This window comes from Chlamydotis macqueenii, chromosome 22 (genome assembly GCF_036417535.1).
Source record: "Chlamydotis macqueenii isolate bChlMac1 chromosome 22, bChlMac1.mat, whole genome shotgun sequence".
Classification (NCBI taxonomy): domain Eukaryota; kingdom Metazoa; phylum Chordata; class Aves; order Otidiformes; family Otididae; genus Chlamydotis; species Chlamydotis macqueenii.
Window position 1 is genome coordinate 4,173,434 of NC_141577.1, and position 16,490 is coordinate 4,189,923.

General features: G+C 48.6%; 1 protein-coding gene across 4 annotated transcripts in view; it reads right to left on the reverse strand.

Moving 5' to 3' along the window:
• The window catches only part of PHACTR4 (phosphatase and actin regulator 4), a 67,979-nt gene that overhangs the window by 31,405 nt on the left and 20,084 nt on the right, over nucleotides 1-16,490 (reverse strand). The window contains exons 1-3 of one of the 4 annotated variants that reach the window (XM_086765035.1): nucleotides 12,401-12,435; nucleotides 10,590-10,660; nucleotides 10,175-10,275 (exon numbers count right to left, since the gene is read on the reverse strand). The exons of 1 other annotated variant lie outside the window; for it this stretch is intronic. In XM_086765035.1, coding sequence (XP_086621161.1) covers nucleotides 10,175-10,265 — 91 coding nt within the window. In that variant the 5' untranslated portion in view covers nucleotides 10,266-10,275; nucleotides 10,590-10,660; nucleotides 12,401-12,435. Of the gene's footprint in view, nucleotides 1-10,174; nucleotides 10,276-10,589; nucleotides 10,661-12,400; nucleotides 12,448-16,490 lie in introns of those variants that run through there. 2 more of the 4 variants (XM_086765038.1, XM_086765039.1) reach the window with 2 other exon arrangements.

Genomic DNA, 16,490 nt, shown 5'->3' on the forward strand with positions numbered 1-16,490 from the left:
TTTACGCATCGCATTGACTCACACAAGCTGCAGAGACAATGCCACGGCAATTGTTTACAGCGTCAAGGCCATTCCATATAATTAAAGGAAATGTCAAGAGATGAGATAACACCAACAGTTCAGGAGGTACAGCTAATCGTAACCTTGTAAGAAGATTTCTCTCCCACAGTTGCTCCCCCTCTTGCAGATGTGACCCTTCACACATTCCCAGAACCCTCAGTTCACATCATTCCCTTGCTCCTGCATTTGTAGAGTGCCAGCAGCATCCTTGTTCAGGAGCAAGGAGCACCATACCAAGCCCGTGTCTGAGATACCAAATGACACTCCTGTCCACTCACACTTGGCGTGGTTGTATCTGGGACTGCAGACAGTCCCTGAGCACCGCTGCCGAGAGGAAATGTGGTTAGATTGAAACAGGACGGTTTCTGCCAGTAAGAGGTTTGACTGCAGCCCAGCACGACCACTGCAGTCCATCAGGACTGGCTCTGAAGGAGCCAGCTCGAATGCCAACAGCCACATGCTTGTAACAGCCGTTAGCTCTGCAAGGGCGAGCTACTCAAATATTTACTCACCTTCTCAGACGAATTTTGCAGCGTAAGAGTTACAGCACACGACTATTTCAAGGATGGAAGCTAAGAAGCTTACAGCCAACCCAGGAAGGCTTGTGTGAGCTGCAATCCCACCTCCACTCGCAATGCAGATAGCCCCCAAGTCAGTGGGCTAGACCGAGCAGCGCGAGTCACCCTGCTCCTGCACAGGGCAGCCTTCGGAGCCTCACACCGACGGTAAACACCTTGAGAGAGGGGCTGGCATCAAAGAATCACATGGCAGAGACGAGGCAGCCGCAGAACCCCACGCTGCATCCCATGGCTCTGCGGGGTTGCCCAGCACCCAAAGAGGGCAATGCCGCTGATGAGGGAGAAAGATCTTACAGGGAAGCAGCAGTACAAACTCACCACCAAAGAGTTCTCGCCTCAAGATCCACAGCGTGCAAGGCTGAGCAGCACCAAAACGCAAGCTCAAGGGTTTTCAGCTTGCAGGAAGACTAAGCAAGAACTATCTCTAAGGGGTCCAAAGAAAAGCCACTGAGAAAACCAGGGAGATTTGGATTAACTAACTTCACAGGGATCCGTGCCTCCTACTAGATGATGTTCAAAGGTGCACAAATGTGGAGTTGAAAACCATGGCTCCAGTAAGTGTACTCTTCGAGTAGGAGTTACAGCAAGGATACATTAGAGCAAGCATTTGACTTGGTGCATGAAATTTAGAGAGTGTAAATGTAACCATTAAACCATTTCTCCATGCACTTTAGGTTTGAAATACGGGGGGTGTTCTTGTGCTGGATTCACATCTAAAAAAGCCTGCAGAAAGCGCTAGGTCCCTTGCTGTAAGAATGCGATCCAGGGCTTCCTTCAAGGTCCCTGAAATTACATTCATAAATCCATTACCTTATCAACAGCAGAGCTAGCTGGCCCCTGGGCACTTAAATCGGAACCCCAGCTGGTCCAAAACCCTTGGCTACACCAGCCCCTGTCTTCTCGCCGCCTCCTTTCAGGCGGCCTGGGCGCACGAGGCATTAGCAGCACTGAAGCCCATTTCTGTTGCAAGGGAGCTCCCAAAGCAATTCTCACCTTCATCAAGGGAGTAGGAAAAGAAAAAAAAAAAAAAAAAAAGAAACAACAACAAAACAAACAAACAAAAAAAACTCGCAAAAAATCTGCAGTTCTTAATAAGATTCAGACCAGCCTTAAAAAAAAAAAAAAATAATAATCAAAGCTTGGAAACTAGAAGCTGGCTGACCCTTTAATGGAACTTTCCCATATTTATGGAAATTTCTGGTTTGGCACAAAAACATCTGCTCATTTAGTGGGTGATGTAGAAATCACTTCTTTACTCTAGTGACGCTGAAATAAAGAGGTCTGTTTTATTGTTAATTGAGCCTCTGGCTACAGTGTAGAGAAAAAAGTCTTTTCCCTGACTTTGAAGCTCAAACTCTAATTCTCACCAGGGTCTTCACCTCGCGCACGACACGCGGTAGTCTGATTTCTGTCCAGAACTGCAGAACCGTCAATCGCTACGTTTTGCCCTGCTGCAACCAGGGACATAACTTGACCTGGCAGGGACAAAGGCATTGTTCCAGCTCATGACAAACCCTGCATCAAAGTCAGGCCGCTAAAACGCGGAGGTCTACGGGCCCAACAGGAAAGCAATCCCACCTATAATGAACACTGGCCAGTGACTGAACATGCATTAGGGCTTTTTTCTCTCCTCCTTACACGATCATTTTGGTTCTTGTGTTTCCCTGACATTGGTTACCTCGCAATTTATCAGACTGCTTAAAAACAAACAAGATAATCCTTTTAAAAACCCCACCACTTACTTTTGTTTAGAACAATTGCTACAGGCTATCAGGGATGCAAAATTAGGCTTTCAAACCAGAACTGATTATACTCTGCAAATACGATGGTCTGGGAACGGTCTCCGGCACAGGAACTCACTAAACTGCAGATTCTTGATGCCAGGAAGGCATGACGAAGGGAAGTCTCCTTTTATGCTTGTCCTTGTTCTTCAGTTCTTTTCCTAAACATTTATTTAGGGATGGGCTCAAGGGATCTTTGCTGTGAATGGCTTCGTAAGGCAACAGGGTGCTCATTGCCTCACTAATTTGTAAAAAAATAATAAACCAGCACCATTGGAAAACAGTGCCCCAGACACCACCTCCCAAAATTAACTCTAGGAAGGCTGATCAATAATTTAGGAGGAAAATAAGAAAAAGCCCTGAACAGAGAGGGAGCGTCGAGGGTGTCAGACTGACTGGTATAATCCCATTATAGAGTTATCCAGAGCAAGCAGTTTGCTCAATATTTGAGAGATAACAGGATTAACTTCATGTTCAACATGACTTCAGCCTCATAATTGCAGAATGGCTCCTACGGCCCTAATGTCACTGATTCAACAGGGGATTCCCATCAACCCTCCCACCAGCCCCAGCTTTGAAAGCCCTTTCATTAGCGTCAGCATCTTAAGTTAATTACTTTGAGAGATTTTTTTTCCTTTCCTCCTCAAAGCAAAATGTAACTTAACCCCTGCAACGCACAATGCTTGAGTAGAACAAACTTCTGCCTTCCCTCCAGGAAGGGACGATGTTTACTTTCCTAATCACTACTAACATCTCCAAGATTTGATGTTAGGATCAAAGGGCTGGGTTAGGGGGAAGCAGCTTTTTCAACATTTTGGTTGAATGTCAAGAAAAATCATCACAAAGTCTTACTCCTCTCAGTGATCCAGGGTCAGCCTCAGACATCTGCCTAACTCGGAGGGGAGAGAGTGTTGATCTACCTTCGAGAACAGAGCTACCAGCCATGTGCCCAGGTGGCCAAGGTGGCCAACAGCATCCTGGCTTGTGTCAGGAGCAGCGTGGCCAGCAGTAGGGCAGTGACTGTGCCGCTGGACTTGGCACTGGTGAGGCCGCCCCTCGAATGCTGTGTGCAGTTTTGGGCCCCTCAGCACAAGAAGGACGTTGAGGTGCTGGAGGGCATCCAGAGAAGGGCAACGAAGCTGGTGAGGGGTCTGGAGAACAAGTCTTACGAGGAGCGGCTGAGGGAACTGGGGTTGTTCAGTCTGGAGAAGAGGAGGCTGAGGGGAGACCTCATTGCTCTCTACAACTACCTGGTTGTAGGGAGGTGGGTGTTGGTCTTCTCCCAAATAACCAGTGATAGGACAAGAGGAAATGGTCTCAAGTTGTGTCAGAGGAGGTTTAGAGTGGATATTAGGAAACACTTCTGTACTGACAGAGTGGTCAGGCACTGCAACCGGCTGTCCAGGGAAGTGGTGGAGTCGCCATCTCTGCAGGTGTTCAAAAAACGTGTAGATGTGGCACTGCAGGACACGGTTTAGTAGGCGTGGTGGTGTTGGGTTGACAGTTGGACTTGATGATCTTAGAGGTCTTTTCCAACCGTAATGATTCTACGATTCTATGATCCATCCAGCAAGGATCACCGCCGAGCCTCCAGGAGCTACTTTCCTTGCCAAGCCATGACTCGCTGCTCGCCTAGCCTTGGAAACACTGCCTCACTGCAGCCGTGCTGGGGAAGCAAAGGGAAAACACGCAAAGCAAACAGCACACAGAGCCGTTTCCTAGCCCGCAGGAGAGAGCTTGGGAGAGCCACAGGAGCCGGGCTGTGTTTTCCTACGGGATTCTTCTACGGAGCACGGAAAGTTATTAAATCGCTGCTTTTCCAGCGCAGGGGGAGGCTGCTGTTTGGCTGCCCCACACCAATTAGGCCAACCTTATTATTTTGCCCCTAACCTGCTGGCTCACCGCCCGTCAAAGCCCACTCCTCGGCCGCACCTTCATGGCTCAGTTTCCTTCTCCTCCCCCCCAAAAAGGAGGGGGAACCCCAGGCCCTGCTCTTGCCGGGGGGGGGGGGGGGGGGGGGGTGGTGCTTTACAGAAACGCAGCTTTTACAGGGAAGCGGACTGGCAGGGGCGGCGGGCAGGCAGCGCCCGGGGGTGAAGCCGTGGCAGGCCGCTCCCCGCTCCCCGCCGAGCCCCCGCGCCCGGCCCGGTGCCGCCCGCCCCCTGGCGGCCGCAGCGCCCCCCCACACCCCCCCACCCCCCCCAAACCAGGCAAGGAGAGGAATTGGCCTGCCCTGCAGCCAGCACAGAGTCACAGAACGGTTTGGGGTGGAAGGGGCCTTAAAAATCATCGAGTTCCACCCCCTGCCCCGGGCAGGGACACCTGCCACCAGACCAGGCCGCTCAAGGCCTGGAACCTGGCCTGGGGCACCCTCACAATAAATAATTTCATCCTTACATCCAATCTAAACCCACCCTCTTCCAGTTTCCGTGCCTCTCCCACCAGAGAAGTCTCACAGGCGAAGTGCTGTCTCAGACACAGTTCTCCGCACCAATTCTGGCCGACTTGAGCACAATTTGTTTCTATTTCCACCTCCAGATCTCTCCAGCAACCGCTCTGCGACCTCCCGGGTTAGCAGCAGTGACACCTCGTGCTCCTGAGATGAAAGCAGCTTTCCAGGCAAAAATGGAAGATACCGGCCAAAGGACTGAGACGTTGCAAGCAAATGGCACAGCTGAGTTACGCCGACACACAAAGCTTTGTCTTACGCAGCCCTCAGACCAGCTCTAACAGGCACCGGGACCCATGGCAGATCCTGTGTCTGCAAAGCTCTGCTCAGAAACAGAACAGCTCGAGTACCAACAAGCTACACAGATCTGTAAGTGGAATTTAGTAACGCCTATAAATATTATTTTTAGTGTACACCGGAATACAAATTTATCATACCCAAGTTGATAAGTCCTTCAGAAATCTTAAAATCTAAGCAAGGCAAAACCCGGCTGGGTTGAAGAGCAATACTCTTCCTAACCAAGCTGTGGTTATCGCTCGGCCCATCGCAGCTGGATCAGTCCAACCTGTAAAAAAGCCACACCAGATCTGTTTTCTTGCTGCACTCAAGTGTTTTAGGAGACAAAAGACACCTTCAGGAATCAGAGCCGGGCTCCTTTTCAAGACAAATGAGAAAGAAATGGATAAAAAGCGGTGACGTCAAAAGTGACAACACACAAGTGTCAGCAACCGGACTGCAGCCCAGCGCCAGCCTGGCAGCCCCGGGCCTGAGGGGCAGCTTTGTTCAGCCGGCGGCTCAGCTAACGCTATTTACAGCTTGCAGGGGCAGCAACTTCAATGAGAACATTCAACATTTTGTTTTTAAAAAGCCAGGTTTGCCATTCAGCCCGGACACATTGCTGCTGTGTGAACTAAGAAAAACAGTAATAACAAAAATCACTTCATTTATGCTAAACCCACTTACCACTGGTTCCAGGCAGGCTCCTCTTTACCCCCAGCCACAATAAAATCAGCTACTGAAATCCTTTGACAGAATTTACAGGCAGCAATGTTCCAGAGAGCAAGGTGAATTTAAGGTCCAACAAGTTTAAAGTGAAAACTAGAAACTCTTAGAATCTGACCCTTCTGCTTCGTGCCCTACTTACTGAACCACAATAACTCCACACTCACTATTTGAGAGTGAGTCGGCCTGAATTACCCAGAGGATTGATTACATGTCCTACAAGGTCTTATCTCTTAGTACAAGGAATAAGATTGTTCAATTCAATCACGAAGCACTTCAGCAGATACAACACTTCTCACTCAACATCAGCCTTTGCTACTATCTTGCTCCAGCCAGCCTGGAAGCCAAAACATCTCATTCCCAGCACATCCACAGCTTAGCCACTAAACCACAAAACCAGCAAAATTAACCTCCACTTTCCTCTGGGCAGAGCTATCTGTAGAAACCGCACGGCCATTTGCTACAACAGCTTTAAAAGTCACTTGAAATGGGGACCCACAGAATTACAAGGTCTCTGGCAGGTCAGCAAATAATCTCTGTAAAACACTTGGCTTGCAGATCAGGAGGGAAAGGCAGCAAGAGTTCAGACACCTACTCAAATCATAAGGGGCTTGTTCGCGAGGGAATTATTGGATATTTATTTTCTTAAACGCCACACCAACTAGTAGATGGACAGCTGATCTGCATCACTTGCAAAGACAGCGGGCAGAACAGCAGCACTAGCATCCCACTAACTGCCCCAAGCACCCTGACAGCACCCAGAACGTTAATTACACTAAGAACAAGAACATTCATCACAAATTTAAGAACAAAAAGCTGTCAGGATAATGTCCTGAAGTATTTTGCTAACCTGCCGAGAGCACTTGCCTCATTTAGAGTAATGCTTTCACACAGGTAAGCAAGCGTTCTGTCCTGCACCTTGTTTAAAAGTCAAACGGTCTCCTCTGAGATCAGCTTGGCTCTCTGGTAAATCTGACTAAGGAACAGTAGGATTTCGCGTTTCTGCACGCTCGCGAATTAGCATACTTCAACTGTAATTAAATGTTTAATCTCAGGCACTTTGACCACTGCGGATCTTTCCTTTGTACGGCACAAAGCAGCTACATTGCTATAAACATAATATACAGGAACTCCTAAGGGACTCGCAGCTTCTGTGTCTTCCTGGAAGAAAAACCTGTTCTTTTGTTCTGGAACAGACATTATAAAGAGATTTCCACTTGCTAGTTACCATTAACCGTTCTTCTCTGGCAGACTTCAGAGCCGTGTGATAGTGAAGCGCTCTTAACACTGCAAGGCTCTATGTTTGACTCTGCAGATCAAAACCAGGAAACAACAAATGCCATCTCCAGCACGCTAGTTTAAACTAAGAACCACGCCGTCAAAACACTTCAGTTCAATACAGAAGTGCATATCTGACAAGTTTTCCCTAAATGCTGCTGAATGGTGAAATGCCTGTCCTGGCAGCAGCCTCAAAGCAGCTGATTTCCAGTTGAAACTGAGTCATCAAAAGGGGATTCCCACCCAGCCCGTCCCGGCAGCAAGCTGAAGAACCCCTGAATCAGAGGCTGACCTTTCATCTAAGTTCTTCAGCAAACGCAAAGAATAAAAGAAAGTGCCCTCCACCTCACTTGCTCCCTTCCTGCCCCTGCTTGGGCCCTTCCCTTTTCAAAGCAGTACCCAAAGTACCAGGATGACTGTCCTAGACATCTAAAGCCTCGTTAGGTTTGTGAGGAACAGAAGATGTTGAGAGCAGCACATATTTCCTCCTCAACCCTGACACCCTGTGGCAGTCACCGTCAGAGGGAGGTGCAGGTGGAGGCAGCTCCATCCGCCAGCTGTGGTCCCTGCACAGTCCTTGTCTCTGCCGCCGACCCACTCCAGAGGCACAAGGTGGAAACTCATACTCAGGATCTCTCTCCTTAGGTTCAAACGAACAACCTGCAAGCCAAACATTTTACATCCTAGCAGCCGCTCCCTCAGCTTTCACTGCTGCTAAACACAAAAGGCTTCATAAACAAAGCAATAGTGACAAGAAAGTCACTTGGCAGACACCTTTGCAGCAGAAAACTGGTTTTCCTGAGCAGGTTTTTTCTCCTACCAGACTTTGTACATCTGTAGTCTTGTACGCATCTCTTCTACTTGTACGCAGTGCCTAGCCGGAGGAGATGCCAGGCTTGGTGGGCCTTGGTAAAGAGCAGCAATGGGAGGTCCTGGCAGAGAACAAGAGGGATCCCATGCACATTCCATGCATCAGCCACATGAAAACAAAGCATTATTTTCAGATCCCAAGGTTGCTACTGGCTGATGGAAGCCAGTGATTAAAGCGTCTCTGGGACAGGTCATGCTCACCGCACCTTTACCATTGCGCCCGTCTCCCTTCTGAGCGTTAGTCTTTTAAAAGGCAGCAAGGCAGAACCTGCTCAGACCATCGAGCCCTGGAACAGCTTGCTATGTCTTTCTGATCTCAAACTTCGCATCAGACAGCAGAGCTGCTAGGAAGTTTTGGGCAACGGATGTATACTAAACAGTGTTGTTTCTACAGACACGCTCTGAACAAGAAGTGATCTAAAAATCCTGTTACCTATGCACACGTGATGATCGTGCCCTCATTTCCATCATGGTCTTGAACCTCAGCCTCTGAAGGCATTGCTCTCATTTTTAAAGATTAAAAAAACGGGAATCGGGTAGCCAGCCATGCATCAAGTATGAACAAGTATGCTGGTGGCATAAGAAGCAAGTACTCACATTTCTAGCTGTTTCCTCTACTCAGACTATATTTGGAGCCTAAGGCTCCAAAAGCAGTAGATTCATATCACACTGGTTTCCTTATGAGGCATGTAGCCCAGAAGTCAGCATAGATGCTAAAACAAATTACTTCTTTGTTTGCACAAAGGTTAAGGACTCAAAGAATATTCCCTATTTTTAGTAGGAAAAGAATTGGAAAAAAGTAGCACAGCAGGAGATACAGGGGATGAAAGTCAAAAGGGATGAAAGTCAGCCCTGAATAAAGAAATAACTGCAGAAGATTCTTAAAGCCTCCATAAACTTAGTATTTCAAGTGCTATTCTAAAAAAGCAGGTTTGGGTAAGAGACTGTGTGTGCGCAAAGGCTACTGCAGTAATTCCCCAGACCTTTTAGGGAAGCTGCTGAACGTTCACATCCCAATACCTGCAGAGGAAGCATGTAGCGAGAAGCAGAAACTGTAAACAGAGCACTCACGTACAGGAGGTCAAAGGACCCAAGTGCAAACACATCCTGTGAAGAAAGGCTCTCGTGCTCCCTCCACAGCTACTCAGGAATGATTAACTCAGACAACTGCAGGCCTGCTTCCACGTGAGGCCAATCCAACAGCAGAGCTTTCAAGGAACCACAGGCACAAGGCGAGAGCTGCCCTGCCAAGCACAAAGCTCCCATTTCTTCAACATTTTGCTTTGTAAGATCTCACAGACTTCCAGGCAGATGAAATGCTAGATAAGACAACAATTCCTTGACTAAGAAAAAGGTCCAAGCCTAGCTCATATCATGCTATGACAAGTGAGTGGTCTTTGGGAGGAGGTCTGGGGCAGCAACAGCGTGGGCAGTAGATGGAACAGTGGAAATAGGCTCCAAAAATAAAGTGTGATCCTTCACCCACAGGACAGGAAGGATCTGAAGAGGGGAAAGGTATTCCAGTGACATTTCCCTTCAACAGATCACTTGTACAGGCGGGACCTTGGAAAGCAGGGAAACTCAGCCCGGGAACGTGTGTATATTTAGAACTCATTTATTCCTCTCACTAACCTCCATCCTCCCGCTCGCCTCACTGCTCCGCTGACGACTCAGGGGCAGCACTCTCCCTCCAGCACAGGTTACGCGTGGCTGTGCCTCGGCCTCTCACACCAAAGCACGATCCATCCCTGCCACCACCTCTCAGCTCCTACACAGAACCTCGCAGGTTCCCACCACTTCAAAACTTCTTCCATCTCCAGCGTGGACAGCAGCTCAGGCTGACGAGCTACAGAAGTTGCTGCGACTTGAGCAGTTTACGCATTCGTTTGGCCAACGCCAGTCCCACAGGCACAGCTTATAAGCAAAGTAGTTTGGTTTTGCTGGAGTCCAGCACTAGAGTGAAAAATAAAGCCATCTGATTCTGTCCTACCTCCAACACATGCACGTCCAAATTACTGCAGATAACTGACAGGTGGTTCCTTAGAGTCACTTGCTAAGGGATGCGTCCCAAGGCTTGCAAGAAGTTTCTGTATATTCTTCTCTACACTTAAAAACCAACCCCGGGTAGGGTTGAGAGCAAATGTGAAGTTGCATACCTGTTCTAAAATAACTGTGTATAGAAAAGCTCTGAAACTTCACTGCAGCTGCCTGGAGACCGTGCTTCCACTCGTCTTCAGGGATCAGCATGAATTAAAATCTGAAGACAACAGCAAATTTCATTTTTAATTAGCCAGGGCAGCCAGCCAAGGAGGGCTCCCCCACCCACCCATGGCTAGTGAAGCCTGACAGCTAAAAAGGATTTCTGCTTCACTGCGCAGTCCCAGTGGCCATTCGAAGCACACCGACTCTGAACACGCGCCAATGCAGTTAAAAAAAAAGCCAGCCATGCAGCATTGTGAATGCAGTTAATATACAACCAGTTAAGGACAGCAATACATCAAAAAGCACCAGGCTTTGAGGGAACAAAGGGCATCGACTTCAGCCCGGCTCCTGCACGCAGCTCCGCCTTACCTCATCTCCAGTCTCAGTGCCAGGAACAACCCAGGAGTCCTGAGCTTAGCAGCACTTGGAGAATGAGCGTCCTTAAAAGCAAAGTAATTTTAAGGAAATAATAATAAAAGACCCATCTGCTTATTCTGCCTTTAATATGGGGCTCTTAGCTCCCAGCACTAAGAAGGCAACACGTCAAGCTTCACAACCAGTTGCGTGGGTGTCCATGCATGCAAAGATCAAGTACAGACACTCCATCTTCAGAGGGAAAGGAGAAGTAATTTTACTTAAGTTGTCAAAATGCAAAAAGAACATAAGGCCTTTCACATCCCAGGCCACCGGTGCTTCTCAAATCAGGAATCAAAGCTCTCGGTAACTTCAACAGGCTCCAACCCCACGGCTCACTGACCTACCCAAAAAATGGAGTTCAATTGCACCTCAAAAGGGACAAAAAGCTGTGTGACGTGAACGCTGCTGGCAGTCCCAGCAGAGGCCGAGTCCTGGTGAATAAGCAGAGCTCACAGTGTTGCTCAAAGCCATCCCATTAATGCAGGCTGCAGAGATGGAAAATCTCACCCTGCTGCTGTCTGAGCTTTGTCCTGGGGTTGAGTGGGGAGCTGTCATCTCCACAGCCCTTGCTTCGACCTCAGCTGCCAGCGCCACACTCGCTCTGCTCATCCTCCCCCTTCAAAAGTCATCATTTGGGATTCGTTGGCCGTGAGCAAATCATAAGGGAAAGCAATCACCACAAATTATATGTGCACCTTACAGGCTAACAATTAGAGGGCACAGCAGCAACTCTTGCCACCAGGATTCTAGGCGTGACATGTTGGTAGGCAGGTACGCTTGGCTCGTAGCCGTTCCAACCAGGCCACGGGGCTCCAACAGACCAGCTTTGCGTGAAGTCGAACACTGGCCTGGTACATCTGCCACGCCAAGCACACCGCACTGCTGACAAGGACATCGATTCTCAAGTTTTAAGGATGGCATCGCCTAGCTGCGTAGGAAGAACCCAGAAATAATATTTATGGTCATAGAGTTGCCCTCCACTATGAGCTAGAAGTCACCAACTGCAACATCATGGTCTACAAGACAGAAGGTCAATGGAGACTGCCTTCCCGCCGTGCAGGCAAGAGCTTTCATGCAAATCTCATTTCAATGGTGAGGGGAAAATGGCCATTTAACTCATGACTTCCGTAGCCATTTTAGGCAAATGGCTCGAAAAGCTATTCAAGGCAATCTCTGAGCCAAAAATCCATGAGTTACAGTTGCAACCATATCCTTGCATCAGTGAAACCTCACAGTGATAGAATTTGCTTGCCTCAGGGCAAGCAGCACACAGTGTCTAAAGCAAGAGCTTTAGAACCAGATTTTGTTGAATAAAAAAAAAAATCCTGTATGTTCTGCAAGACAGAGCACCTAAAGAAACAGAGAAAGAGAAGCCAGGAGCTACCAGGAGCTACCATGAGCTGATCTTTCTTTATGGCCTGCCACGTGCAAATCCCATAGCAGCTCAACGCTTCTAGCCTCCTCCCTAGTAAGAAAGGGGACGTTACTTGTTTCCAAGAGCTCAGGATAGCCAATAGAGTCGTATTCTGGGTTTCACAGATGGGAGATTTCAAAAAAGATCTTCCAGACATACAACACAGCTCTAATCTGGCCCACGCCGTTAGTGCAGTACAGTTGCAACTGATGCACTTGCCAGACTAGCTGATTTTCTAATCGCCTTCTACGTCGGAAGACACAAAGGTGATCCTGTTCTTTATGATGCTTAACCAAGGAGGAAAGAACATGTCCACAGCCTGTGGTAAGATAGCTAAGAGCGTACTCACCAGTGTTCTCTTCCATTCCTCTTGCACACTAGCTTTCTGAGCAATTCCTACAAAAACAGGAAACAAAATCAACACACAAATTAAAATTCCAAGTGTGACCAAAGCTCAGGTTTAGTTTCACTTCTCTGTCTACACATAACCAGCGCGGAGGGAACCTAGAGCAGAAATCCTGCCCCAGCAAGCCAGGAACGAGAGCGTGTGGCACCTTCACCCTTCTGAAGATATCACTAACCCTTAATCACACACACACACACTGTGTTGGAAAGAAAAGGGAATAGTAATTAACGTGTAGTGATTACAAAGCATCAAATGTTTGTTCCCAGGGAAATCATCCCACGCCTGCCTCTTCAAGAGGGCACATGCCTGCGGGAAAAGGGAACGGCTAATGCTTGTCTAGCAAAGGTGGAATAGCACGCGCACGGGAAGTGTTTTAGATGTCATAACATCAAGACAATTTTGAACATACTGGGGAAAAGAGACAAAAAGGAGGAACTAGGATTTTAGCAGCAAACCTAGCTTTTCTCCAAAATGAGGCGCAAGAGGAACTAAGTTTGGGGAAATCAGGGGACATCTTGATTCCAATACATTACGTAGCACGGTAAAAACACACTCAGCATTTTAGAAAAAGAGAGCTGCTGTCCCAAAGAGTTTGCAGTTCAAACTAAGACAACCACAATGGGAAATGTCAACAGGCACAGCATGGGGTGACTGGGAAACAGCTACAGAGTACGCTTGTGTCCAGTCCTGAGAAGTCAAAGCTAGCTTTTACGGGTAGCCCACTTCAGCCTAACCCTTCATCCCCAAGTCGAGGACAGCTCATCACCCCAGCCCTCAGCAAAGTGCAGTTTGCTGGCTGTAACGCAACACCGGATCAGATGGATCATCTCCCTCTGATAACGCTCCGAGTTTACAGCACGCGCTCAGCTCGCACGGCAGCATCGGAGCATTGCAGGGCTGCGGTGTCAGAGGAGACAACCCTAGCACACCATCGCTGCAAGCGTGCCCGAACGAGCCTTCGCCAGCAGGGTTTCTAAGCTTTGCTTCACCAAACCACGTGGGTGAAACACTTCTTTCGATCAGACAACCACGCTCCGGGCTACTTCCCTCTGTTGCAGCTAGAACAGCAGTGCAGCAGCGTTCTTAGATGGGGAGAACACCTTGACAAAGCCATCAAACTCTCAACACGTCGTCAGCAATCGCAGCATTTAAACAGCTTTGCAAAGAGAAGCGCTACCCGTGTGGATTTCTGGGCAGCGAGTCAGTTGCCCAAGAATATCAGATGGTCTTTATTTCGGAGGCAGATTACAGGAGGTTACTTGGGAAACGCCCTCAGAACCCCTCCAGCTGACTCCATTAACGCTTAAAACACAACTAAATTTCACGTGCACTTTGGATGTGCAACGTGGTACGCCCACTTGATGAGCCTGTTCTAAAGGCTGTATCGAGGACACCGTTTGCCAAAACTAGCACGAACGCTCCCCGCTGAAGGCAGAAGACCCATAATGATTTCTACGAGTACCATTATCAAGTCAGCATCTTCACACAAACCCAAACCCGCAGTGAGTAGCAACTCTACCATGCAGGGCGCTTGCAGGTGAGGTGTCCCTGCCTGCTCTTTCACTAAGCCCTTTTGGGAAGGGAAAGCAGAAGAGAAACAAAAGCAGACACCTCAAAACCAACCGGAACCTCAGCATAGATGACAGCAACCCTCCCACTCCCCAAGAGCCACCGGGAGCTGGGTTTAATTTGCCTTTCAAGGGCGTTCCTGCACAGGCTGTGCTGAGCTCTGCATATTGCAAGGGGCACATTTGTGCCTTCAATATTTAATCCCGGCAGCCCCTCGCTGCTGGGCGCACGCTTTATGCACCAAGGACATCTGTCATCGCCTGACGGCACAGCTGGGAGCACCTCAGCCTGCACGGGTAGGGATCCTTCTGAGGAAAACACTAAATCCACCATCGTTGGATTGTTAATAGAACAAGAATTGAAAGCACATTAGAGGAGAAAAAGTGATGCCAGGTGAGAGCAAGCGGGAGCAAAGTCAGGACTCCCAGCATTGCTGTCAAAGCAGAAGCGCACGCCCCTGCCCGCACTGAGAACAGGCACTATCTCACTGAAGCAATGGATTAAGTCGTGCAGATGCTGCCGCCAGCGCTAACTAGGACTGGCTAATTGGGAAGCTGTATTCTGCAACGGACAGTTTGAGATAACCTGCCCTGAAGAACAGAAAATTACTTTTATCCACTGTCAGACACTTCCCAGGTACGTAAGCCTGAGAAAATTTGGATTTTGCATTTCCTTTAGTGTGACACATGCTCCAACTCCTCTGAATATTCATGTCCTCAAAGTGCTCAGGCATTCCCTGAGCCTGACAGTTGTGTGAAATTCCTCTGCCATGGGAGAGCCGCCACTCCAGGACACACCGCTTCGCAGTCCTGCTGCTCAGCACCGCAGCAAGCAGAAGCACAGCCTTTGTCTGACTTGTTAGTTCAAACACTTTGGTTTTTTTTTTCCCCAGCTATTCGACCAATCTAAGAATATATTCTTGTTCCGTTGACCCGTCTCTGAACTCTCAGCAGCAAGGTGATGGCTTTTTTCCAGCTAGGCAGCTAATCCACACACAATAGAAAATGACTGCTCCGCAGCCGTGCTGTAGTATTTTGTACGCTGTTTCCTACCCCGTTTCTTCAATCTCAACACGCTCTCTGCCGAAGCAGGGAATTTCATCTCTCCCAGCTCCGCCCACGTGCTCAGCCCCGTTGCATCCTCCTGAGGGTGCGGCCCTGCAGCAACACAAACGGACCAAAGTCCAGACTCTGGATCTCCTCCCGCGCCTTCCCACCCCTTCCTCGCACCAGCACTGCTCCAGCCGCCTGCGGAGCAGCCAGAAAGCTGACCCAGATGCAGACTGAGCACTTTCAGAGGAGCACACAGTGGGTTGGGAAGGACAGGACTGTGACAGCCCCAGCTCCAACCCTAACTCGCTGCAAAGCTGAACACGAAGGTGCCACTGTTTTTTTTTCCAGCCTCAGGCAATCCACATAGTTCAGCTATAAGCTTTACTGATTACCAGCTTACCCACTCATGGTCTCATTTTCAGCAGCCCTCACCCAGACCTCTGGAACATTACGCCTTCAGCTTCCTCCCCAGCGAAGCTCATTAGCTGTACCGCTCCATCCTCACAGCCCTTCTGATCTAGGGCTGCGCATCTCCTCCAGTAACTCCAAACAGCTTCCTTCCAAAGACTAAGGCATGTTTCCAAAAGTCCAGCTAAAAACCAAGCCAATGTTGGTTGTTTTTCCCAACTAAACAAGAAAACTGACAACTCTTCCCAACAGAAGTGGCACATTACCTCTCCGTAGCGCCTGCTAACAGGCTTGCCTGAGGCGTGGAAAGCCAGTTTCCATGCTGGCTCAGCTCTAAATCACCATTCCAGAGAGGGACGTGACAGCAGCTGGGCAGCTACTACAGGGCTTTTACTGTAATGAGAGACAAAACCGGAGGCTGTCTTGGAGAAAAAAAAAAAAAAAAAAAAAAAAAAAAAAGGCATATGAGGGGCAGAAAGGATGTTCTTATAACAGTCTTGAACTATACTCGTCAGGTGGGGGGAGAGGGAAGTGTTAACAAACGCCCCGCAGCCCGAGGAATGAGGTCCTGCATTAACACAGACCCTTACACTCAAGGACATACCCATGAAATGAAACCAAACTCACTCCGCAATCTCCCAGAAGATATTTTATTTTGACCTCATATGGTGCTAGCAACAGCCAATAAACAAATATAATACTATAATTCACTAGGCTAGTTCAGTCCTTTGCTTTATCCCATTTATATTACTACAAATGACAAATATTACTACAGCAGCACCCAGAAGGTCAAATCCCGAGCAGGTCCCCGCTGGAGCAGACGAGCCTTTGAGGGACTGCTCCTGCCCGCAAAAGCTCACCACTGTAACAAGAAAAAGTGGACAACAAGAATAAGGCTTGCTGAGAGACCAAGGCCAGGCGCTGAGCAGCCTGCTCTTCATCACACAGCTTATCCAGGGAGGTTCTGAGCCTTCACCTCTGCTTTGCCAAATTTTACTCCACTG